Raw genomic sequence first — 26098 nt, forward strand, 5'->3', positions numbered from 1 at the left:
ATTCCTGACCTGGATGGGGATTTCAAACAGAAAACCAAAACACAGAAAAGCAAAACCATATCCCACCTTATTACAGAAAGCAATAATGACAAAGGTTACTGTGCTACAAGGGTAGCACAAAACACATCCATGTTATTTATCTCAATTTTGTATTCTGTGCAATGAATTCATCAGGTAGCACATAATTTCAGTCTGAACCCCTAATTCAGCAAGGCATTTAATAATGAGTAATCTCACCAGCTTCAGCAAGATACATGTCCTTTATTTTGAGCAAATGACGCAAGTCCTCGGCTGAGTCAGATCCTGATGAAGAGTGGAAGAGCAGATGTTCTCCTACCCACAGTACTTCCTGGACCTGAAGCACTTAATTACGAAGGTACCTTCCCTACCTCAACCCTGTGACAGAGTTTCTACAGACACAGTGTTAGTAGTATATTAACCAGTGAATCGCCTCTTACCATTCTTGCATTCTTTTCTCAAGTTCTGGAAGTAAGAATTTACTGTGGAAGGCATTTATTGATGAAATATTAGAAAAGATTTTGTTAATCACTTCAGCTGGAAATGAACCTCTGTTGGCTTCTTCAAGGAGTCTGGAATAGAATACCTGCAATACAGAAAGAAAAGCCGCAAACTTATCAGCCTATTATCTTCAGTCAATGGAAGACCACCTATCTACCCCTCCTACTCCAACTGAGGCAAGATTAATATTTCAATAATATAGACAGGTAATGACAAACTCATTTATTGTCTTTCCCTCACCAGAAGTTAAAAAGATTCTCCTCCCCTTACACCCCACTTTTTTTCTTGTGAGCCAGGAAAGCGCTGCAGGCAGAGCAGACATAAGGAAAGCCAAACTGAAGTGGTGCCATTTTGGATTGACTCCAGGCATCCTGTCTGTTTTAACAGCTAGATCATCTCAGCTTTCTCAGTCTTCCAGTCATGTTTTCTACTCTTGCTTTCTTTTCACAGTTAGCATGATGTCTGATCATCATTTGCCCAACCACTCTCCTTGTATGCTGTATCCCCATCAGCGGGCCCTACCTGACTAGATGCAGCTACAAAACAGCTAGAGACATGTGCAGCTGTTAATGTGCGCATCACATAAAACAGTCTGATGGGGAGCTAAGGTCCCTCCATCTCTTTCTCCCATGCTTGAACAGACTGCATCTCCCTAGAAAGGGCTTCAGAAGTTTGGGTAAGGGCTTGGGAAAGAAGAAAAGTGTCTGAAGACAGGAACTTTGATAATCTCAACTGAGACAGCAAAAGTGTCTTAAAAGGAAAAAAGCCATACACTTTCACATATACTTTAAAACATGCTCACTTTGCTGCATCTCTGAGAGGACAGTTACTTAATTTTGACAAGTTACTTTGAAGACTAGAAAGGTTACATAGCTTTCTAACCAAGTTCAGAAACATAACAGTCCCTTCCCAGTCTTCTGCTTTCCTGTCATTAGCGGCAGTTGAGCAGCTGTGCTTGAGACTCATTTTTCAGAACTCTGTCCAATTAATATTTGGAAAACAGGCATAGGAGTAATGTATTTATGATCGCATCAAGGAAAATAATTGTACATTACCCATCAGAAAGACCTATGAATGAAGTAAACGTTTTTTATTTTTAAACTTCTCTAAATCAAAGCTCTTTTTTCTGCAGTACTTTGTCTTTTAAAACACACCATACATCCATCCCGATGTGGGTCTGCTAGGTAAACCCACTTTCATGAGGACAATTACTTAGATCCCCAAGCAGCCTGAACAATTATTGTATCAGTTGAGGCTTTTTACTTTTTATCAACTGTTTTTACAAGACTTATAAGTTAAACCTGAGAAATTTAAACAGCAATGCCTGAGAAAAATATCATGGAGTAAGGCAATGCAAAGCTATAGGTATCCAGGTAAAATGGATATAAGTGTTATGTGAGAAAGCAAACAAGACTTAAAAAGGAAAATACTCAAGAACTACAGATTTTCACATTTAAGAAATATCAGTTTGATTCTAGAGAGCACAAGAATTCAACCTTTTCCTTGCAGGAAGAGTAATTTCTGTTCACTTCAATAGGATTTAGTCTAAATGTATAGTGGTAAAATAGGGAATATACAGTTTAGAATGGGCATCTTCCTAGGTTCTTTGGCACTAAAGAAAAATTCTGATCAGATGGCTCAAATTTGAAAGATTTAGCAATTTTCTAGTGGGTGGGTGATTTCAGTATTATAAAATGATACCCTTCTCCGCTTCACCAGAAGCCAAGAAATGGTTAGCCATCCTCTTTGTTGTAAGGACTACCAGTATGCACCACTATTGCTTATGGTGACATCTACAAGCACAGAACATATTGCATTAATATCCACAAAATTCTAATACTTTTAAAAAAGTAGTGTTCTTAAAATAGAAACATAGGCAAAGTTATATGGCAAGATCAAATGACTGGAAAAGCCAGCAAAATGTGAAAAACATACTACCTCTTACGTAATTTATATACACACTTATATGCATAGCCATTCAAGTGAAGTCAAGGCAAAACAATAAAAACAAATTCAAGAAAAATGTACCCCGTCTAGGAGGTCAAGTCGGCTAACGTAGGCTTTTTCTGTTTGCAGAAGTTCACTGGCAATTTTGTGACGTTTCTGTTCGTCTGTCTCCTGGAGGAAAATAAGAAGAGCTCTTAGGATACTGGAGGAAATGTAACTTAATACTAAAAAAACGTTGAAAAGACATATGATTACCTTACAGTCCAAAAAGCAACTGAAATCCAAGTTTCACATTTAGTAATAGACACTCCATTTTCAAAAATACAAACTTTTCAGCAGTTTAATCAACAAATTCAAAAGTCAGAGGAGGATAAAAATCAGTCGAACTGTGGACAAAAACTCAAAGCTTAAAACATTTAATATTTCTCAGTTTGTATAGGGATCATTGCCAAAGCACCAGCTCCCTACTTAACAGATCAGCTCACATCCTGGTAATCGAGTACCGCTGACCTTTCAGAGCTGGAAGAACTGATTTGCAGAACAAGAGGGAACAGATGGGATTAGTTGGTGTTCGCCCCCATCCCCGTTTCAAAGTTATTTGAACTGCATGTTCTTTGCATGACAGAATCATTGAAAAATACTGTACAAAATGTTTTATGTTCATCAGTACACTCATTGCTGATTAATTGTTGACTGCAATTAGAGGGCTCCTTCACTAGGTTTTTATGGAAGTCACTTTTTCATCTTAAGGGAAGTTTTCACTTTCAAGTCTTCCATTCCACAAAATATATTTTTGATTCTTCTCCTGAACAGAAACTTAAAACGTTCATTCAAATTTCAACATTAAGCTAAATATGTTAGAATATAAAATTATGAGCTGTTATGAGAAGTTACTTCAAAACAAACAATGAAAGCACAGCATTCTACAATATTAAAACATTAGGGAAATGCCTCAGGCTCACAAATGTCAGATTCAACAAAATAACACTTCCATTAGAAGATTTTCTTCCAGATCTAGTGCTAGCACTGGAAAGTGTTCACATCTAATGACATCTGAGCCTTTCTTAAGTAAATGGCAGCCTTATCACGGTGCTTATGGGAAAGTGGTAATTTTCTAGATGAACCGTAGAAAGTCTTCATAAAAAAAATACAGAGGAGAGCTTGAAAGAGTTATTTCTAATTTCAGACTGCACACTGCTTCCCACAAGAGTACGATAAACATTTGCAAGTACATTTATAAAGATGGTTTGCAGAATACTGAATACTAAAGTACAGTCTTTTCATTTAAAGGACAGCGGCTTTTTTCCCCTTTTCAGCATTCAATAAGTATTCCAAATTTGAACACATTTCAATTCTAATCCGCAGTGTTAACAGCCACACTACTACATGGCAAGCCTCCTCCCTAAATACAGGCTTTCAATAGTGACTTCAAAGCTGTTCATTAAATCTGTTTAAATCAGCATAGCAACCACAGTAACCTACAGAATAGCATTTTAAGTGCTGTCAAGAGACATTGCAGGGAGCTGGAGGATTAGCTATTACAGCTACAGGATGCCGTTTAGTGCAGCCATTTACAAGGGATCTCACATGTGGACTTGCGGCACAAAACCATGGAGGCTACTGGTTCCTCAGCAATTTTATTTTTTTTCTCTCCCCAAAACCCCACTTCCTTCCTGAAGGACTGCTATAGAACGAACCCGCAGTTTTCAGAAGATTACTTGAACTAATTAAGAGAGAGAAAAATCACACAGAACAGACTCGAAAATATCACACAAAATGAGGAATTCAGAAAAAGCGTTTAATCCTCACTCTTAAATCAGTGCAAATCCCTCTTATTCTCCCACTATACTCTGACCCCAGCTTTCCCATCCTCTCAATATCAACCTTACACATCTTGCTGATTCCTGAACCTCAGTCTCCTTTCTACATCAATCACGCTACCAAACACAGGAATCTTCTATGTGGGAAAAAATACGCACACAGATGAGTTACCTTTTAATCGCAGTGGCATGTTCTTATTCCATAAGAATAAGCATAAGAACATCCACCTATAGGGTTGTATCAGTGCAAGAATAAAATTGTATCGCTCGTTTTCTTTTAGAGAAGTCCTCAGTTTCCCACGTCACCATCTCAATATTTATCTACGTTACGTGAACTCCCAGCTGTGTTGTCTGCTACAAGCTCCACCCTTCTCACTAGTCATTCACTCACTTCAGTGTCTTATCTAGTATCCCATGCTAAGAAAAGCACCTGGTTTCCACAAGGTCACTCCAGCTTCCTTCCTGTCGGAAACAACAGGTCACAGGCTATTTTGCTAGTCGCGGCATCGGTCTCCTGAGGAGCTTTTCTTGGTGGAAGTGGCAGCCACTAGTCCTGAGCACATGGGACGAACTGGGTCCAGATGCACAGGTGGACGCATGGGTCCTGGCAGCGCCATGCTACACAGCACGGCACACTTGGTGGAATCTCTCACCATTGCGTGAAGCCAGAGCTGCAGCTAGCATGTATGTATACATATCTATTTTCTGCTTTCAGGGAATTCATTCATAGCCATCCCGGCTCTGCCATGGCACACACCACCTCTACCCCCAGCTGCCCACCCACCCCTCCTTGAAGCAGGTACACAGGGAGTGGCCAAGCCATGGGGCTCAGGGCAGGCAGACCCCAAGAAGGGGCTCAGCTTCTGCAGACCCAAGTTTGGCTAGTCTGAGTAGCAGAAAGCAACTCTTACAACATAATTTGGAAATAAATCCTGAATGATGTTTTGTGACAGTGAGAATGACGTGGAACCATTTGTTATTAGAGCTGTTCAATGAAACAGCCTTGAAGAACCTTGTAGAGATAATGGGGGAAGATTCTCAAAAGAAAAAAAACTTTAAAAAGTTAGTATTCAACTTCTGAGAACTTCAGTGCTTCCCTAAAGAACTAGTGTATCAAATCTAATCATTAACAGTAAAAGCGAATTTTAATTCTCTTTTAAGTTACAAGTTAAGCTTTATTTTCACAGGAATTAACCATAAATGCACACATATCTTTTCACAAGCAGGATAATAAGATAATAGAAATGAAAGATAGGGACATATTTTTTTCTGGAAAAGTTTTATATTTCCCTGTTATGATTTCTCTATGCTTTTAGTACATCAGCATTTATATAGGGTTCTTTGCCATTAACAAAAAATATTGAGACAAATATTTACTACAAGGTAAACCTGGACACATACTTTATCGCTTCAAGCACAACTTCTCAATGATTTCAGGGAACTTTTCAAAAACTTCTGTGACAATCCATAACACGTGGCAACTCAACATATAAAAAAAATCAGGAATGGTTAGTGTGATATATAGAGAATGTTCACATTAGAGGTGCAGGATTTCCACTGATGGTGAAAATATCAGAAGTGTGAGGTAACATTATGTTCCTGATGTCTACTTCAAAGCAGAATGCAATCACGTTAAAAATGTTTAGGCAGCTTTTTTAAGCACTTAAGCAATTTAAAAGAATGAACCTCTACTCTTTTCCAAATAAAAGGCAAATGTTGAATAAAACATTACTATTCATTCTATGAATGCTGCAGCTGAACTGATTTCTTGGTTCTATTTGTCTTGCACAAAGTAACCTTTGAAAACCCAAATTTTAGACAATTTTTACTTACATATCTAAGCTAGAAGCATATAAAATTTGGCAAGGTGCCTAACTATTCCAAATACTATAACTTTTTATTTCTTTCCATGAAATAGTTCATATGCTAAAAATGGGTATATAAACAAGAAACAAAGTGTATTGCTTAGCAAAAACAAGATACAAAAGTAACTTAGGTCAATTGTTACCATCATCTCTAATGTGACCCAAACCAGACTTTTTTTTTTGGTTGAATAATTTATTAGCTGAGGTATTAAAAAATTAATAATCTCAATCAGACCATACTTTCCATTCTATCCAAACATTTCGCAAAGTTCATCAGGAATGACTGCAAACTTCTATCTCTTTATAGGATGCTTACAGTAAGTATTTCACCTGGGCTTAGTTATATATTCTGTACTACAAAGTTGCACATCCTTAGAATCATTACATTACTATGGATGCTTAAGAAATCAAAGCAAGTAGTTTTCACCTAAATTGTTCTTGAACTCTGAAGTTAAGATGAGGTATGAAAAATGCTGCTGAGAGTATGAACTCTTTGCATCTGTGTTCATATTTCATAACATTGTTTTTCCACTTGCAAAAATTACACTAATTTAAAGCAGTCTTTACACAAAACTAAATCCCAATATAGCCATAACTTATTACCCAAACCAAATAGAAGCCATCTCCCATCAATAAAACTATACCTACCAACATGATAGTGATGCTATATATGATTCACCCCTATTTAGGTGTAGCCCTTGCCCCAAGGGCATTGCAGTAATATATTAAGCAACACAGACAGAGTAAGAGATGTAGAATATGAGCAAATACCATTCGATCTATGTTGTGTTTGTTTGTAATGCTGAGTTTGGTCTAAAGTAACAGAGTGTGGTCTTCTTTTCTAAAACCATTCATGTCATAGCTGCTTCACAGTCCAAAACTTTCTTCCCTAAGTATCGGGAATATAAACATAAATTTCCATTAGAATTTAAGATTGCTTTAATCTCTTGAGTCCTCAGTTTCTGAAATCAAGGAATATACTAAATTTTGCAAGACCTGCAGTGAAAATCACCTTCTGGCATACTAACTCTATGCAACAGTCCATTGCACAAACAATGGGTGAGTTTCTTGCACAGCAATCAAGAAAAGCAGTAAAGATCCCAGTATCCCTAAAGAGGCAATTCTTCTCAAGAGGATTTACGCGTTTATATTGGGAGCTAAAGATATACAGCTTTGTCTGTGATTTACTGTTGCTAAAGATGAACATAAAATTGTAGAACCAGGAAGAAGCTGGTAGAACCTCTCTTTCTCAAGTGTTGCAACAGTAAACATTTCTTGGTAGAAAGTTAAATTAGCAAGGAAGTTTCACCCTATTTAAATCAAAACTTCACCTTACATTTAGAAATGTATGATCTCCACCAGGTTTTGCATCTGAAACACCAGAGCCCCCAACATTGCCACTAAAAGGAGACATCAAGTAAGGACTTCATTAAAGATGTGCAATGGATTCTTCTCCATCTGTGGCATGCATGCAGTCTATATCCCTATTTCCTACCAGTCTCACAACAAATACCAAAGCATTTGTCTTCTTGTGTTCAGTTAGCTCTAGCAGCAGATTTCTCACAAGATGTTTTTTAGGAAGTTATTTGATTGGGATCTTCTTGTACTATTCAGCCTCCACATTTTAGGCAAAACAAATTTTATGACAGAAGGTGCTTATGCTGCAAGGCAGGAAACTTTTCACTTTAAATTGTCTTTTTGCTTGTGATATTTGTGGTTTGTGACTTTCAAACTGATACAGTAAGTAAGAGAAATAAAGTATACTCTACTCTGGTCATTTGGGGAAAATGTTTCAGAACACTGCAAAATTTAGGAAGTTTTGTCTGAAATTTTCTAGAACCTGCAAGAATCTGACTTTAGTCAGATCTACAGCAATGAGGAACAAGAAAATAATTGTAAAAGCAACATTAGTTCAAAATAAGCTTTTTTTCCCAAGTCTAAAAAGCAATTTTTTTCACTGGTTTCGCACCATTCCCCAATTTAATTCACCCTTTCTAGCAGTGGACTTAATTTATTTCTGCTGTACATGTATGCATTTACAATGCAATAGGCACCACTTTCTTCTCTTCCCTGAATTAGGAAATACGGCATGCAGGAGACAAGGAAGATACTTTGCATCAATATCAAAATATATATATCAGCTACATAATTTAAAGTTTGTCTATGACTCATACGCATCTGGTCCTATTGCTTTTAGTCAATTGTACCTACACTTGCTTAATTAAAAAGGGCGGAAGAGTGCTGTTAGTCTGTGCAGTGCAACTTCAGCTGGACTGCATCCCTGACTAAGTGGGCGCTTAGCAAAATTACAGACTGTCTAAATGCTCTTGCTTCTTCCCAATGCCTGCTTGGACACAGTAACAGCTTAAACCTCTACCAGACCTCTCCTGTTCCTCACCACCCTCCCCCTATTCCAGACAGCATGGCAGCAGCTACTTAGACCTCCACAGGGCTGATTTCAATCTATAGGTTGCATTAACCCAAACTAAATCAGTGTTTGATTATGTAAAGCGTGGCCCTTAGATTGGTCTGTGGTAGACATGCTTCTTAATCTCACTAGACTAAAGGGGATGTCCTTGCATTGCAAGTGAGCTGGTATCTCAGGAACTGCTGCTGTGACCCAGTTCAGATTTACAGGTTCAGTTCTCCACTGATGCTGACTTAAAAGTCATCCTGCGTAGGCTTGTTTTAGTATGGGTTGTTTTGGGTTTTTTTTACCCTTCTAGCATCAGCAAACAATACATCTAGTAACAGTCACGTTACACCTTACAATTTGACTCTTGGTCAATACAGGGCAGATCACACATGTTCGTCACCCAGCAGCTCAAAGACAGATTTTGATGAGATTTCTGCCATTAGCATTTGCCCAGTTCTTTCCTGGACTTCAACAGGACTGCCTCCCATTTCTGCTTTTTCCTGAAAATGCTGCCAGCACCTTACTGTGTGACTTGGATTCAAGCTAAACATCGTTGACCACAGAGTGTTCAGCACTTTATTGGCACAGAGAGGGGAAACAGGCATTAGGGAACAGGAGTAGAAACGTAATGAGAGGTGTGGCAGGTTAAAGGTGACTTGGACCGTGACCAGGCTTATGTTTAGACAGGAATCATAACGCTCATACATTACTGGCAAAACCAACCTCCCAAACAAACAAGAAAACCCCCACACCCCAGCACCTTCTTGTCATTACCTAGGATATTTTATCCTGTAATACATGAGAATTTCCCACACACAGAATTTACCCTCAAGCGTGTATGTATGTGAACCCTAGCTAACCAAACTCAAGGGCTTGGAAAGGTCTACAGTTAACTAATGCAGGTGTACTCCTGCAAGCAGTCAAGAGCTTTATCAGCACTCCACTGTCTGGCTCTGTGGTGAAGAGGAAGGCTGGGAGGGCCCAGCCCAGCTCCCCTGCTGTGACTCACACATAGCATGGCTGGACCAGAACTGTTAATGATGTTCGCTGGCCACCAGTGCTTCAGTACCAGAAGGCAAACTGCATAATCAAACTTTTGGAAGCGTAAATATGCACAATTTTTCAGCAATTAATTTTCCCAAGACAGATTTTCTTCCACCCACTTATTTCCCTTAATTATGTAAAACCTTCCTTATGAGGAATCACAGAATCACTAAGGTTGGAAAAGACCTGTAAGATCACCAAGTCCAACCATCAACTAACACCACCATGCCCATTAAACCATGTCCCACAATGCCTCGTCCACATGTTCCTTGAACGCCTCCAGTGAGGGTGACTCCACCACTTCCCTGGGCAGCTTATTCCAGTGTCTCACCACTCTCTCAGTAAAGAAATTTATCCTAATATCCAGCCTGAACCTCCCCTGGCGCAACTTGAGGCCATTTCCTCTAGTCCTGTCACTCGTCACTTGGGAGAAGAGACCAACACCCACCTCTCTGCAACCCCCTTTCAGGTAGTTGTAGAGAGCGATAAGGTCTCCCCTCAGCCTCCTCTTCTCCAGGCTGAACAACCCCAGTTCCCTCAGCCGCTCCTCATAAGACTTGTGCTCCAGACCCCTCACCAGCTTCGTCGCCCTTCTCTGGACACGCTCCAGCACCTCAATGTCCTTCTTGTAGTGAGGGGCCTAAAACTCAAATTCATCACGCCATAAGTTCTCCTTTCTAACAAGGCATATATTTAGTACACTCTGAACCTTGCGCCTATCTGATAGCTAGCAGACTGCCACTGCCTTTCCAGCTTTGACTTGACAACTACATCCAAGTTAAGGATTCACACAACAGTTCTGCAAGAAATCCTGTCGCTGCAGTTTACTACACGTGGAATTTTATTTTATATACACTGCTAACGTGTGTCCCTTGTAGTCTGGCACAGCTGAAGCATAGTGCTAAACATGTACACATATTTCAGTTTTTCTTTTTTTTTAAACCTCAGATAGCTTACGGGAAAAAAGGAAAGGGGGGGAAGGTAAAGTGGGGAGAGGGGCAAAGATAAAGCAGGGGAGGGAGGAAGGAAAGCAAAACTTTTTTTTCCTGTCTTTTTTCCAGAGGAAAAATAACCAAAATATTTTCAACTTTCTGACCTGCTCTTATTTTTGTAAATAAAAACCTGGAGAAAACACACAAATTAGTAATATAGCAAGAACAAAACAATTTCTCTTTTTACCTTTGTTTCTACAGGTTGATCTTGCTTACTGATTTCCTCAGTTGTTTCTTCCTTCATGTTAGTATTAATTGCGGGAGTTTCATTGTCAGATGGGAGCAGTGTATCACTGCTTGGAGTCCTGTGGCAGCTGTTAAGCATCTGTCCTTCACAGGCAGTCACACTTTGCAATGACTCTCTGGAAGTACTTTCTCTTTCCCCGTTTATCAAGCTGCTGTTGATGGCATTATCTGGAACCGGAGTAGACATAGTGGAGCCACGATCAAGTAATCTCCTGTCCTCATCTTCAGTCTGGTCTTGTGCTACTACTCCGTTGGCTGTGTGTAGCTGTGCAACCTGAGTTTTGTCGGTATTACTGTTTCCCTGGTTTTGCAGTGGGTGCTGGGAGGGGAGTTTTGGCTGAGGTGACGGTGTTGACCCATATCTTCCTTGAGATTTAGGAATGTGGAGAACAGAGGAATCTTTCTTCAAATCACTAGGATTTAATGGGCTAAAACCACCAAACAAACAAAACATAGATGAGAGAAAAGGTAAACATGGCGTTATAGCAAATACCTGGTACGGAGAGTAGGAGAAATGCGCCATATAACCAATTCCCCCCAAACCATTTTTTTTCTGTCTTAATATTAGGAAGTTCAGGCCATTGAGACATGAACCACATTATTCCATTGAAACACACACAAACATGCATCTTTTACTGGAAACCCCGAGTGCCATCCATATTGATTCATTACATCCTCATCTCTCTTGAATCTCATTTGTAAAATGGAAGGCAGTATGATCAGCTACAGTAACAGGTAAGGGAACTGTGGCACTGATATATGAAGCAACTTGCCCAAAGTGTCCCAGAAGATTATTGGCAGAAATGGAGAACAGACTCAGGGTCTCCCAAGTCCCAGTCCAATGCTTAAACTAACAAGCAGCCTGTTCCCTAATTGCCCTTTAATTATACAAAATGCATGAAAAACATCCAAGAACATTTAGCATCCCTTTCCTTAGTTCAGCGTATTGCAGGAGGTGCTTTAAATTCTTATCCCATTTCTTCCCCCAGTTTCCTTATTTAGCAGTGTCCTTTCATCATGCTGCATCTTTTCTGAAGGTTTTTTCCCCCTCCATGTTTTATCTCTGCTTAAAACACGTTATCCCTTGTTCATACCTTTCACTCTCTCTTTCTCTGTTTTATTTTTGAGATTTTGAATTTTAGACTAATATAAGTGTTAGCCTACTCTGTAAAAGTGCTTGACTTCATTATAGTTTAAAACAAATTTTAAAAAAAGTCATTGGAACCAAAATAAAACCTATACATTTTTGTCTGAAATACATTTAATAAGCCATATGCAACATGCAATACAATACCATGACTGTCCTCCAACATATTTTTCCTAGTATGGACCATTAATCTTCTGGGAAGATGAAGACTGCTTATAAATTGTACATTTGCTCCTTATTTATAGGACAGTTTACAGAAATATTGTAAGCATATTCTGCACTTTCGTACACAGAGCTCAAAAAATATCTCACACTAGCTTCATCTCTTCCATCATATAACAAACAAAAAAATTCAGATTAGTTTTCCTTTAGTTGTGTAAAGATTATGCCTTTTCTTAAAAATAAGCTTAACTCCAAGATAGAATTAATTTACATTTTTCAATTGCATGCACACAGCAAAGAGGTTTAATTAACTTTTTGCCATGCTTACATGTTTGTGGCGCTGTACAGACTAATGAAAATATGTTATCATAATTGACAATTGCAGTTTGCAGTTCATGAACATGCTACCTAGTCATTTGAAGACCAATAATTACAAGTGAATTTGGTCTTCATGGAAAACACACTTTGTGAGCTGAGCTCATTTAAAAAACAGGAATTGCTTCCACAGCCACAGTAGGATATTCCAGAACATGGCATGCTAATTATGGAAGTCTCTCATAAGCAGAGATCATAGATTTGAGGAGAATTTAATCATTGGACAGATATTATTGGGTGTACTTAATGAACGATGTTGGCCAAAAAGCAACTCGGCTTCCCCTACTCCCCCAAAACAAAAATGCCCTTATTTTTAAAAGTCTACAAATAAGAAAGTTTTCATTGCTCTCTTTATAGTTCCTTCCCCCCCCCCCCCCCAATATTGAAAGAATTCCTGTTAAAACCAGCAGGTATGGCTAGGAGGTAGAAATGTAGGGCTCATTGGTGTAGGGCACGATGAACCTGAGGAGTTTCCTTTCAGAAAGGATAAAATTGTTTTTCTAGGGATACTACACTGTTAAAAAGACTTGGATGATGCTTTAGCAGAAGACTGGGAAACAAAGTGGTAACAGGACTGGAGACCTGAGCTAGAAATCGTCACAGGACCTCCACTGCTGCAGTAATTTCTTTTTCCCACCTTTTTGCAGCTGTGCAATGAAGTCTGCCTAATGACAGAAGTTTCTTGCAGATGAAGCTCTGAAATTATTTCTATTCCACTAGACAAACGTGCTTTTACAATGCTCAGCTGCTTCTGTATAAAGGATTAAATTTGCCCCATCTTGCGGGGAATTCTTTCAATGAGAGTCTTAATACTCTGGCTCCTCAGAAGGACATGCTCTGTTGTACACCATGCGTTCATTCCCATAGGGGACACCCCTTCAGAACATCAGTATCCCAAGGAATCACAAGAAAGCCACGTCCTAAACTTGCAACACTCAACTGTCGCTGGACTGTTTCTTGAGCTGTTCCTGTCACAGGCTTTGTGGAAGGTCGCTCCCTTTATACAGAGCAGATATATTCGGAACTTCTGTTTCAGAGCTTATAATGCTTGTCACATACATCTAATTAAAGACACACAAGTAACACTATTTTGTGAAAGCAGAGTTCACTGTGGCTTATGTTTCTCAAAGTTCCAGCTGTTTCCTGTAAAAGGCAGTATGAAAACTCAAGAACACCAAGCTATTCCACCAAGATCACCAAGTACTACCAAGCAAACAGTTTAGAGAATGTATGCCTTATCAATACAAATAACTCGTACAGTTCACCCTCTTCACATGAATGATCTGAAGAGGTTAAGACAGTATAAAGGGAAAATTAGTAAATTTTTTTTTTCTGCAAGAGCAAAAGAATTTAAGATTAGCTCCCATGTTTCAAATTGCTGACCTTTTTCAGTATGTTTTAAAAATGCTACAAGCTTGTTTGTGTCTTTGTTTAAAAAAAGAAAATGTAAGACTAGCACCTTATGAAAAAGCACACATTGTACAGGCCAAATAAACAATTGGCTTGCACCATTTCAAAACGTGCAGTTTTGCCATGGAGTCCTCTGGCAGGGATCAGTTTGAGCACTACCACGGTACCAATATTTTTCCTCACAGGTTCAAGGTCCAACAATCCACACACAACAGAGTTACAAACCAATTCAAATTCTATTACATACCTGCCTCCCTCAAAACGATTGATGAGATCTGACACTTTACTGGACTTTTCCTTTGCGACACTAGAAACAGGGGTGGGTGTCTCTTCCTCCATTCTTGGTTTCTGATTTGATAAAGCTTTATGCCTAGGGGTTTGGTACGTAACAGGTGACAACTTCTGCAGATGAATTGGCTTTGGAGGCACTGCAAACAACAATAACAACAACCACTAGTCAATCGCTCATGAACTGTTTCTTTGAACTGACAGAACATATATGAGATTTTTGTATAAGAACTTACTACAGTAATGAAGAAGAGACGCTCTTGGCTTTACTAAACCTTAAAGTTGCTTTATGAACGCAGGGACTTCATATAGTTTTTTATGCACTGTCTGGTATCAGGCATCTTGTTATATTTTTTGGATAAAAGCTGAATCACATGCTACTTTAACAAGCTAGAAAATTAAGGGGTTTTCTTGTTTGTTGTTTTTTATAGGGTACTGTAGTAAACACATATGTGGCCTCCATACATGCAGTTTTTATGATAAAAAAGAATTAAGCATAATCAGAGGTTCTAGTTGTGCTGTGGAGCTCAAGAGAGAGATTTAAATTGCTGCCCCAAAACTCTGTTGCTCTCATTCTTTACCTTCTCCCTCGTGACTTCAATAATAATAGTCAGTGGAAAAGGTATTTGCCTTCAGCTTTGAGCTTCCTTTACTCACTGAACCTTTGTCTATTTATATCGCTGAAAACCTGGCCCCCTGAAAATGTTTTTTATTCTTCTTGCTTTTTCCCCATTACTACCATAAGTCCTTCTAATTAGATTGCTAATGATCAGCCATTGTTTAATGCAGCAGACAAGGTGACACATAAAGCAACTAAAGTCACAAGTGCTGGGGATCTTTAAATTAACTTTTATCCCTTTAAGCAACTACTATGCAGCATTTGTGAGCAGCAAAAGCATTTCAGACAGCGCCTGACTGTGTTCCACTATGAGAGCAACACACCTTCGGCTCCATCAAAAGGTGAGACTTAAGGGAAAGGTCCTTAATTCCCAAGAACACAACTCTGCTCATCCCCACACGTGCTCCCAAAACATATTGTGAGAAGCAAAAGCATTTGATATGAAAGTGATATAAAGACTATATCTGCCCTTTTATTAAAGGCAGGCATAAATCAGCAGGAATAGGCAATGCACTGCCAGTGGAACCGGCGGCCCCTGGGTCTCGGCCACCACTCCACAGGCACCAACGCTCCAGTGTGCCACAGGCACTCACCATCCAGTAACTACACAGACCTGCCAGGGAGCAAATATGAAGGGAAGGAGGACAGGAATTGACATTAGGAATCACGTGCAACTCTCATGGTAGAAAAATAAGCTCTAGTACAGGATATACAGAAGATGGATGTGAAAAAGCCATGTTGCTCGCATCACTGACTAGAATGGCTTACTGACTTACCCTGGAAAGCCTGTGCACCACAGGAATTTGTTTAAATCCCATCAACTGACATTTGAAAGTGTTGAAAAAATTCTTGCAAATATGCTATCATGGACTATGATAAACTTGAAGGAACACTAGATTAAAGGTGACTTTCCATCTCTATCTTACATTAAATTTATAGGAGGTAATATTTATCTGTGCTTCCAATAACCTAATTGCATTTAAGTGGGATTGTAGTGATCACTGCAGTCTGGAAAATACCATGAGGGACTCTCTGAAGAAAATAATGTACCACAAAAAGCTTTAGACTTCAACCATATCATCTACAAATGCTGATAAATGAAATAATTGGAGGGAGAAGGAAGAGAATTACTGTAGATAGGATTCTTTTACTGTGTATATGTGTGTATCTTTGGTCCTTTCAAGCTTTATTTTATATTTATTAATACAAGCAAAAAGTAAGTTTGGGGAAAGATGCAGTGCAGAAAGGATGACTTACTTAAAATACTGCAACTTCAAATAGTTACAATGCAATCCTGAAACAAGCAGAATATTAAATTGTGTAATTACTTGAGTATGTGTGGTAACTTAAGCCACTCCCGAGAAGCCACATGCATTTGCCCAGCCGCAGCTGCAATGTGGTGGAGCAGCTTTCCCTCTATTCCCTCTTCTCAGGGAGTTCGGAGAAGGTCTGGCAGAATTAGGCCAATGAGCATCAGATAATTGTCCAAGCGCTGAATAGCTTGCTGTGCTGACAAAGGCTATGGGACAGCTGAAAAAGGCGAGACAAGAGGGATGGGAAAAAGCAGGACACATAATTAAATGTGGGCACTGCCTTTCCCTCAGGGAGGAGATGGAAGGGAAAGGGGATGCTGGGTGGATTTACTGACCAGCACTATGCTAGTTTGTAGAAATACTTCTTGCTCTTGCAATGGATTTTGTATAACCCGCAGTCCTGTGAATTCTCTCATTTAATGGACTTGTACATCTCATAAAGTGTTAATATCCTCACAAGGATACATTAAAACTACTAAACTTGATGGAATTAATGTCAGAAGGAATTAGTGGGAAGCTATTTTTATACTGGATCCACCGAGACAAAAATCAAATTCTAGGACATTCTGTGGAGGTGTTGCACACTTTCGCAGCTATTACTGAAAAAAATCCAGCTCAGCAGCATTTCAGTAGGGCAAGCACGAGGAACCTCTGGTCAAACTGGACAATCCCAGTATACTGAAAATCCCTGTAGTGTCTTCAGAGGAGAACCACAAACCAAACAGCCATGCCAATTCACTAATGCAAGATACTTTCTTCTTTACTCGTATTACCATCTAAGAGACAGCATTACTCCAAATCAGCTGCTGCTGTAGCTACTGTAAGTTTTAGAAATAGAGCAATGGGAAAAGGACAGTCACAAGATCAATGAAAAGAAAATAATTAGTACTGTAAAATAAACCCGCAAACCTTCCTGTAAGGTCAACCTTGTTAATGGGGATTATGAAAAACAAATTCCATTAATTCTCCCCTCAATATACTTCTGAAGTGTTTTGTTTTAATCAGATTATTTTTCAATGTGCACACAGCAAGGATCTTAAAGAAAAAAAAAGAGAAAAGACTGGCCCATTGTAATACCCTGCATAATACAGAGCTCTGTTTGAGTCTATAAATACTCTTGTCTCTATACTGTAGAATTTTGAGCTCATTAGGAGATATGAACTGTATATTCTGCCCAAAGAAAACCCTCAGTATACTCAGGTAGCTGCTACTGTATAATGCTAGCCAAAATACCTAATCAAGATTTAAGCTGCAGCGCCTAGTTGGACATTCAACTTTGTACATATACATAAGGAGATGGGAGGTAATGCTATAAATGGTTCAAAAGGTGCAGCCACCTTTGCTGACTCCAAAGCATATTAGCAAAGATCGCTTATCTCTTCTCTTGGAAAGCATAATGTGTTCAATCTCTCCCTACGCGTTTAACTCCTGATGGTTAAAAATGCTGCTATGCTTTGATTCAATGAAAATATACAGTTAAAAGTTCCTGTGGTAAGCAACTACAGCTCTCCTGGCTGAGTCATTCTTCATCACCTCCTTGCATGCTCCATCACCTTTAGGAAGGTCAAATGAGCACAGCTGGAAAGATACCAAAGATTTACACTTGCAAGAACAGTACAAAATAACTAGTAACCTAGACTCAGCAGAAAGAGAAAAAGTCATCTCCTCTTTAGGATGTAAATTTCCGTATCTTTATATCACATCAGAATAAGTATCTTCCAATAATATATTAAAAAAGAAGACCAATAATAATCAGATGTGCTTTCTTCTCTCATTTGTCTTCTTCCTGGAGAAAATGTTTGGGATGTAGAAGTTTTGTTGATAAAAGAGACATTGCTACAGGTTCTTAAAGCACCACTGAGACTGGAGAAGTCGAGCTAGAAGCAACTTTCAGTTTTAGTTCAATTCACCTTTAACTGTAGAAGTTTCATTTGCCAGAGAAGTACAGTCTACATCCCAGACCTTTAAGAAATCTTTCAGCTTTTCTGGGCCCAGGTCACTGAATACTTTCAAAACAACAGACTTATAATTAACTGAGAAAGGAGGACAGGACTGATGCTCTACAGTAGACAGTCAGCTAAAACTGACTGCTGAAGTCTACGTCTTGAATGCTTTATGTCCATACCATTTCACAGTAGCACAAACCAGGCCATCTTCTGGAGTGGAAAATCATCTCCAACCCAAACAAAAATGCCTCTTCAGCCTCAGCAGGAGATTCACAAGTACTCCTAAGCACTCATTAGAAAAATCTAAATGAGCAACTGATGCACAGTCTTGAACTGACAAGACACTTCACTGCTTTGAAAAAGTGTTTGACATTTCAGCGTATTTTCCATCCTACAATAAAACTGCCTGGTACAGACAACAGTTTCAGTGCCCAGTATTTAGTAATTCGGCATCATATAAAACTCATGCAAGAGGTTCAAAGGGCAGGGAACAGAGGAAACTAGAAAAAACTGGTCAGTTTGTACATGTCACTCTACATGCATTCTGCTATTACTGGGTTCAGATCGCTGCCCAAATATTTGTAGGTAAGGGCAAATTTCAAATTATCTAACAATTTGCTTCATCTCTCATGCATCATATTTGCCTTGGAACTCAGTAGCATATTTTGCTTTTTTCCACTGACTACCTCCAGTCTGGATTAGTCCACTTCATCAGAGATTGCACTGCATTGATGCAAAGGCGAAGCACCATGTTTCACAGCTGGTACAGATTGCGAATGCTTTTCTCCTCAGTCCTGATTTCTTTGCTTAACTCCCTCATCAGCCTTCAGTCAGTTTCAGGCTTTGTTCCACATTTGCAAATATTTTTATGAATCAAACTGTACTCAACACAGAAATCTGACATATGAATTGCTAAATTGTTGATGGAAGGAATTATTGGGGAACAAAAATTGCCCTTTTACTGTCAGTGTATTAGACAGCTAGTTTGTTTTCTCGTTGAAATGCCAGGGGGAAAAAATGAAAATTGAAAGAAAGAATTTTATATTGGATTCTGTGCAGAAATTTATTCATTTGATCTAGCTACCCTGAGTGATCTGTTTCCAGATATTTAAACTACTTCTCAGAGACCAAGTACAGACAGAACAGGTTCAGAGTCCAGGGTTCACTTCAAGTGCAAGCCTTTGGACATTTTTCCTCTATAGTAAAGCTCTATTCCCTCTATTAAAGCTAAGTTTACTAAAAATAGCTGTACCCCACTTGTAACGCAACCTCAAAGTCATCTTTATATCTCTCATTTTAATTATATACATTTTGATAGGTTAGATGAAGGTCATTTTGCAGTTCATCAACAACCAAATACACTGGCATTACAATTCGGGTCTTGTCAAGTCATCTTGTTTCCTTTCACTATGAAAGGACACTTAGTATTTGTATGACTAGAACAACAATTTGGAAAAAAATTTCCTGCCACTATAAACCAAAAATGTTTCTGTACCTGTACATGAAAAGCTATTTAAAAAAAAATGAAATTAGCAACCACATTTAAACCAATAAACTAGAGCAAATTTCATTTGCTTGGATTGTTTGGACTCCCAAATGTTTATCTCATTCATTCTATTTTGTTTTGCTTCAATTAAATAAAAAGGCAAAAAAGATATACTATAAAACTTCAATATGATGCACGTTTAATGGAAATAAATGGAGAAAGACATAGGCCCATGAACAAAGCAGGCACAAAATACTCTTTACAACAGTATTATTGAATATAATCTACACAGCTGCATTTCTTAGACTTCAACACTATTCCTGGCTATGCCACATTTTGGAGCAAGCAATTTTGACAAACACAGAAATCATGGCTAGGGAAAAGCAACAACAGCTGCGCAACTACTGGAATGAATGGGGTCCAATAATATCCAACTCCTAATTTATCAAACAGCTAAAATTTATAATAAGTGGGCTGGCTTTGTTTTTTAAAGGCTTAAAATCTTTTTATTGCTTGCCCATTTCTGTTTATCCTCTAACAGATTTCTACAATATTTTTCTTAGGAAGAACATGTGTTTTCTTGTTAACTTAGTTTCAGAGGATGTGTTTCAGAGATCTAGGAACCGATGCAGAAAGCCTACTCAGATAAGTAATGTTTACATATGACTGATAAAAACCATCTTAGTTTAGTGAACAATACTGGCAAAAGTTCTATAAAAACAAACAATACAAAAAATACAGCTTTATTTTGCTCTCATTCTGCCCAAGTAAACAAAACTTCCTTGACACCCCTTAACTCTAAGATGAATTCAAGACTGATGCAAAATTCTTCAAGAGGCATTTTCCCATTAATTGATGCAGAGATTGTTAAACCCACTACATGATGACTCGATGTGATTCTAGTTTCTATACGCGATTTAGATGTGATCTAGTTTTCTATAAGTAATTCTAGTTTCTGTCATAGCATCACTGTGCCTCAGAATCCAGTTCACTGAGCAGGATCATGATATCAGTCTTCTAAACTCCCTCTTTTTTTTGAACTTTTGAGATGAATGAAGTTCCTAGTGCATGTCACTCCTAAAAGACATCAGTCCGGATTCACTTTTAATCCATGACTTCCAGAACATACTGACTCTTTGTTGTGATCAACCTCAGCAGGATCATCAATATTACTGAGAAGCCCACATAAAAAGATGGTTTGAGGTTTAGATTATAAAGTCAACATGTAGGTTGACCTATTTGGCTTCTAAAAGTGAAGATACTATTTATGGACAGAAAGAAAATCTACTTCTACTCTGCAGACATTATTGGTCAGCTTTTACTGTACAAACACAACATTCCCATCTTTCCACATACTCCTGCAGGAGGTCTCCTCTCGAACTCTGCTAGAACCCCAAAGGCCCTGAATATCTTCCCCACCACCCCCGCCTTGAAGCCAGCCTGCCAAACACTCCAACTCAAAAATAGTATCAAAATCTTCCAGCTCAAATACAGTAATCCTTCTGAAAAAAGAAGCCCTGGCAATAGTTTAATACAAACAAGGAACTTACATGTGTTCTCCCATCTCTACCTACTAGCCACTTGGGCAGAGAACAAATTTAACACTTGCTGCCTGGCAGTAAGTGCACAGCAAATTACTAGATATTTGAGATAAAAAGTGTATCTAGACCTATGCGCTTGTAACATATTATAAGACCAACTTTCCTTCGGAGAACCATTTTCAGCAAAATATTTTCAGATATTACAGATTCATAAAGCATTTAGAGAACATATGTATTTCAGTAGCAAGCTTTTACCCCACTATTTGCTTTCTGACAAATACAGTTCTTTCAAGGTGCTCTATTTCTCTTAAAGTCTGAGATGAAGAACAACTTTCCTAACAAAAATATTTGAGACTACTTACCTTGTGGCTTTGGATTTGAAGCTGAACGTGGGGACTGTTTGACTGGCACACTTCCATTTATTCCCTGAGCCGCTTCATTGCGTACATTCTGCTCAACTAGCCTCGTGGCACTTGCTGTACAAGATCTAGACAATATTAAGGACTTTGGACAGATGCTGCTGCCTGAAAAACAAATACATACAAAAAAAAGAAGAGTTAGAAACAGGATTAAATGTAAGGTAGAATGTCTATAAACACATTTATTAAGTGCTAACACTTATCTACAGAGAAAATTAGAACACTCATCTTCCCTTTAAGAGTGTCTCATCCTAAAAACACACTTTGCCTTTCACTGAAATTTATTATGTTGTTTAAACCTTGAACAGCTGGATGTAAAAAAAGACTTCCACCATGACTATCCTAAGCTCTTCTATAGAAAGATTACAATCTCTAACAGACTTTTTCCTATCTGAATTGTCAGTGTGCTTGTTCAACAGAAGAACTATATAAAACACAGCATTTTTGTTCAGCCATTCTATTTCTGTATTCAAAGTGTTCACAAAATGCTATACATTCAAAAAGTTTATTTTCTTACTGAAGGTAGCATCCAAAAATTAGCTAAATGTATTGCATCTTTTTGGTTTGAAAGGGCTCCTATTGTAAGTATTAAAAAAAAAAAAAAAAAAGAACATAGCACAAAGACAGCTGACTCTTCTATTTCATTTCTTCCTAGCAGAGTGGAATTTATTATGATTAAGAGGATCAATATGCTGGTATTGGTAAGAAAGCTGGAAGAAAATATAAAGCAAAACATATTCAAACAATGGAAACTGTAATAAAAGCACTTATTAGAATGTGATTACACAAGCCTAAACCATGCACTTTTGTTTTGGGGTGTGAAAGCAATTGGTTCTGTAAACACAATCGAAAACTTGAAATAATAATATGAAGGACCTTGAGATCTCACTTAGGTCAATATTCATCCATCTCTGAATCAAAAAAAATCCACAATTTTTTTGTGGGGAAGAGCAAGGGAAAGGAAGAAACCCCATTTATCATTAATTGCAGTGCTGTCATAATTATATTAATTTTTAACAAAATGACTAGGGTAGAGTTTGAACACTTCAATTTATTGTTATTGCCATCATTTTACCTTTGCTGGCTCATACCAGTAGGAATGCAAGCATGAGTGGTGTTTTCTTTGCATGTTTCCAAAGAAAGCAAATCCAAAACCCACTCAACCATTTCATAAGGTGATGCTCTGATGTCTTCTGAACAACAACTGGTCTGCAGAGTCTGGACCCTCTGACCTAATCCATCTCCCTCTCCCATAGAAAAACCCATCATATCAAGCCATTCCTAGCAACAGCCAAGCCTCCTCTTAGAACAGCAGTGGAAAGAGATGCCATAGCTATTACCCAATGCCGCTTAAAGATTCTTCAACATTTTGTGGATTCCAACAATATTTTCAAGTATTTATGCTTTATTTCTTAGAAGCCTTTTTTCCTTTTAAACACTGAAGTAGCCCTACACCAAGAAACTGTCTCTACAAATGTGGAGACTTGCAGAGGTCCATGGTGAGATCAACAAACCACGCTACCAAAGCACCAGTACTCAGATCACAATGCATGCAAGACACCCACAGCTGCAACATGGCATCTTTCCCTCTTCCATTTCATTCAGTTAGCAAGGGATGTCCCAAGAATATACAGGTGGCTGGTCCCAGAACGATGCAGATAATCTAATGAGGCCCACCACGTATGGAAGTTTCTCAGCCATTTGCGATCTTAGGCAGAAACTCCTCAGCTCTGTTTCCTTGGGCATCGCTCCATACACACAAAGTTGTATTGTACTACAGCAGTGGGAGCTCTGTCCCACACCATTACTCAATGCCTACGAAGGTACCTTAAGTGCCATTTCTGTCTATCCTATGGAGGTGAGAGTACTGAAAGCTCTTTGACAGACAAAGGTGATATTACAGGGGGTCATACCAGCAAGTCTTCCTTGTCTCCATCAAAGAGCCAACAGGCTGAATTTCCCTCTCTTACAGAATCCCATACCATACTGTAGCAGTTTACACTCCAATTGGGGAATGCCCAATTCAGAAATAAATTTAAGAAAGGGTAACTCCTTCAGGATCACTATGATACACAAGCCAGGTAGGCAACTGCCCATGGTTTCTAAATCTACATTCAGATCACTTAGAACTTTGCAACGAGGGTGAAAGCATGAAGTCTTTAGAGTTTTCTGAAAACTATTTTGCCTGCAGATTTGACAGCTAATGCACTTCAAAATCTCCAACTCTCCAACTGCAACTCAGTAAGGGGCATTGCTGCTGTCAACTGTTCAGGTCAAGGCTGGAAATCTCCATCAAAATAGTACCCTATTTATTAAAGGATTCCCTAAGAAAACAAGGTACTGCTGGGGTCAGAATAGGAACTTATTTTACACACACAACTTTATCAAGGCATTTACTCCTGTTTAAGGTTATCGCTCACCATCACTTTAAGCCGCGGCAGATGCAGAGCTGCTGCTGAGAACAGGGCAGCTCTGTGGTCTGCCACTCCTTGTCACCATCCGCTCCAGCTTCTGCTTCTGGCTACTCCTTCCTCTATGCCAGCACCAGCGTTTGTTCAACCACACAGTGAGATAAGCAGCAGAAACGATGCAGCTGAAAGCTGGAGTATATTTTACATCAGTTTGGCCTCATGGCCACCCCAGCACTACTGCTAGCACAAGCGGACAGCCAGGAATATGGCTGGAAGGGGACAAGACAGTGCCTCTCAGCAGCAGCCCTTACTTAGATCGGCCTGAAGCAATCATTTAAACACAACCCCGACCCTCAAATAGATACTCAGACTTGGATCTTGGATTCTACTTGGTTTACACATGCACACACACAGCCTTAATACGAAGTCTAGCAAAACCAGGAACAGCTGAAAACAAACCTTTAATGCAAAAACATTAGGCTGTCTTAAGAATCGATTTTGTTGTCAGCATCCCGCCCCCCCCCCCCCCCCCACTAGATTGGCAAATATTAGTTGCATTCAGTGGGCAAAAGCCATTTTGTAAAGCTTGTCCACTCTAATACAAAACCATAACACAAGCAACAGAAAAGATTGCTTCTCTGTAGTGAGATCTTTTGCAACTGCTTACGGAAAACAAAAGCTCCGAGAGGTGTTCTGACCCAAGACGTGCTCTGGCTTCACACTCATAACAACTCCGCACATGGGGGGTGCAGGGAAACAGACCGTCTTCAAATTCATTATTGTTGTACAAGCCATCACACAAATTATTCATCCTGTCTGGAAGCCATATTTGCTGGAGATAGACACGCTACAGACATTTAACCTATATTTCAAACTAGTAATTCTGTTAATCATGTCACATCCTCAAGCCATGTGTTTTGAAGAGTAATATAGCCACAGCAGGATGAACAGCTTTCTTCACATGTAAAGCTGGAATGGAAAAAGGTAATGGAAATCTAGCCACACCATACTTCTATACAAAATCAAGTAGTCAAATTCTCTGGATAAAAAGCATCCTTTAACATCCCTGGAAATCTGAGCCCTGGTTTCTAGCCACTGAAAGATATTACCTTCCAGGTGACTTAGACAAGAAAATTGTGGCAGAAATACAGGAATATTCACCACAGATTTGTATCTAGTGTATTGTATGCAAGTCTATTGTAACAAAAGTTCAAAACACATAATTTTCAGCACATTACAAAAATACCAAATACTTGCTCCACAATCAGCAGCATGCATTTCAGTAGGGCTGCTCAATTTTGTCCATTTAAGTAAGCGGTAATACAGTCTACCTTTTAGAAATACAGTTGTTGCCCTGTAAGTACAACTTAAAATCCCATTAGATATGCAAAAAGTCAGACATGCTGCAAAAACCTGCAGCTTTTACTAGGCTGAAGCAGATTCCCATTGTGATTATTTCTGACCTGATTAAACAAACACTGGCGCATTACTACTATTTCTATGCATTATAATAACTGAGAAATTTTACTTGATGTCAGAAATGGAATACACAACAAAATACTACTAGCCAGTTACTGTGTTCACTAGTACATGATTAATACCACCTCTTATAATCGGGGATGATTAAAAATAACTTGGAACCATGAACATTTAGACAAACATAATCAGCCAGCTTGAAATGCCAGTAACATGAAAAAAAGGGCTTGCTTATATTAACAAAAGGTTAAACTGATGTTATAGTATTGGATAGGTCCTCCATCAGCAGTTCCATAAGCTTCAGGAAGACAATCTCAACACCGTTAGGTCTTCTGTTATATTTATTTTCAGTCCCACTTATAGCACATAGTGCATATATACTGCTCCAGCACTGCCTAATTTTTACTGCCATTGCAATTCCACTCTTGATCATACATTCTGAATGAAAGAAATGCAGCATTTCTGGATGTAACCAAAGTCTATGGGAAAAGGGGTATTCTTTTGTGACTGCCAGAAGGCAAAATTTAAGTCTCAGAATTACTTCTCTTAAAATTATATAGCTATGTATACCTAGTGTGTTAAGTCCCAAGAACACCAGCCGTAATGGTTGTGGTCTTGATGTTCTACTGCTAGATCTTTTCATGTAAGATCAATGC

The 26098-nt window shown here is 38.8% G+C and overlaps 1 protein-coding gene across 2 annotated transcripts in view; it reads right to left on the reverse strand.

Annotated features, from left to right (window-relative positions):
* Positions 1-21638, reverse strand: part of FGD4 (FYVE, RhoGEF and PH domain containing 4) — a 38097-nt gene extending 16459 nt beyond the window's left edge. Inside the window, exons 1-5 of one of the 2 annotated variants that reach the window (XM_059816242.1) lie at positions 21499-21638; positions 14191-14371; positions 10791-11262; positions 2548-2637; positions 459-604 (exon numbers count right to left, since the gene is read on the reverse strand). In XM_059816242.1, the coding sequence (XP_059672225.1) occupies positions 459-604; positions 2548-2637; positions 10791-11262; positions 14191-14282 (800 nt within the window). In that variant the 5' untranslated portion in view covers positions 14283-14371; positions 21499-21638. Of the gene's footprint in view, positions 1-458; positions 605-2547; positions 2638-10790; positions 11278-14190; positions 14372-21498 lie in introns of both variants that reach the window. The other variant, XM_059816241.1, reaches the window with a different exon arrangement.
* Between the last annotated feature and the right edge of the window lie 4460 nt (positions 21639-26098).

The sequence above is a fragment of the Gavia stellata genome, chromosome 4, assembly GCF_030936135.1.
Source record: "Gavia stellata isolate bGavSte3 chromosome 4, bGavSte3.hap2, whole genome shotgun sequence".
NCBI classification, from domain to species: Eukaryota; Metazoa; Chordata; class Aves; order Gaviiformes; family Gaviidae; genus Gavia; species Gavia stellata.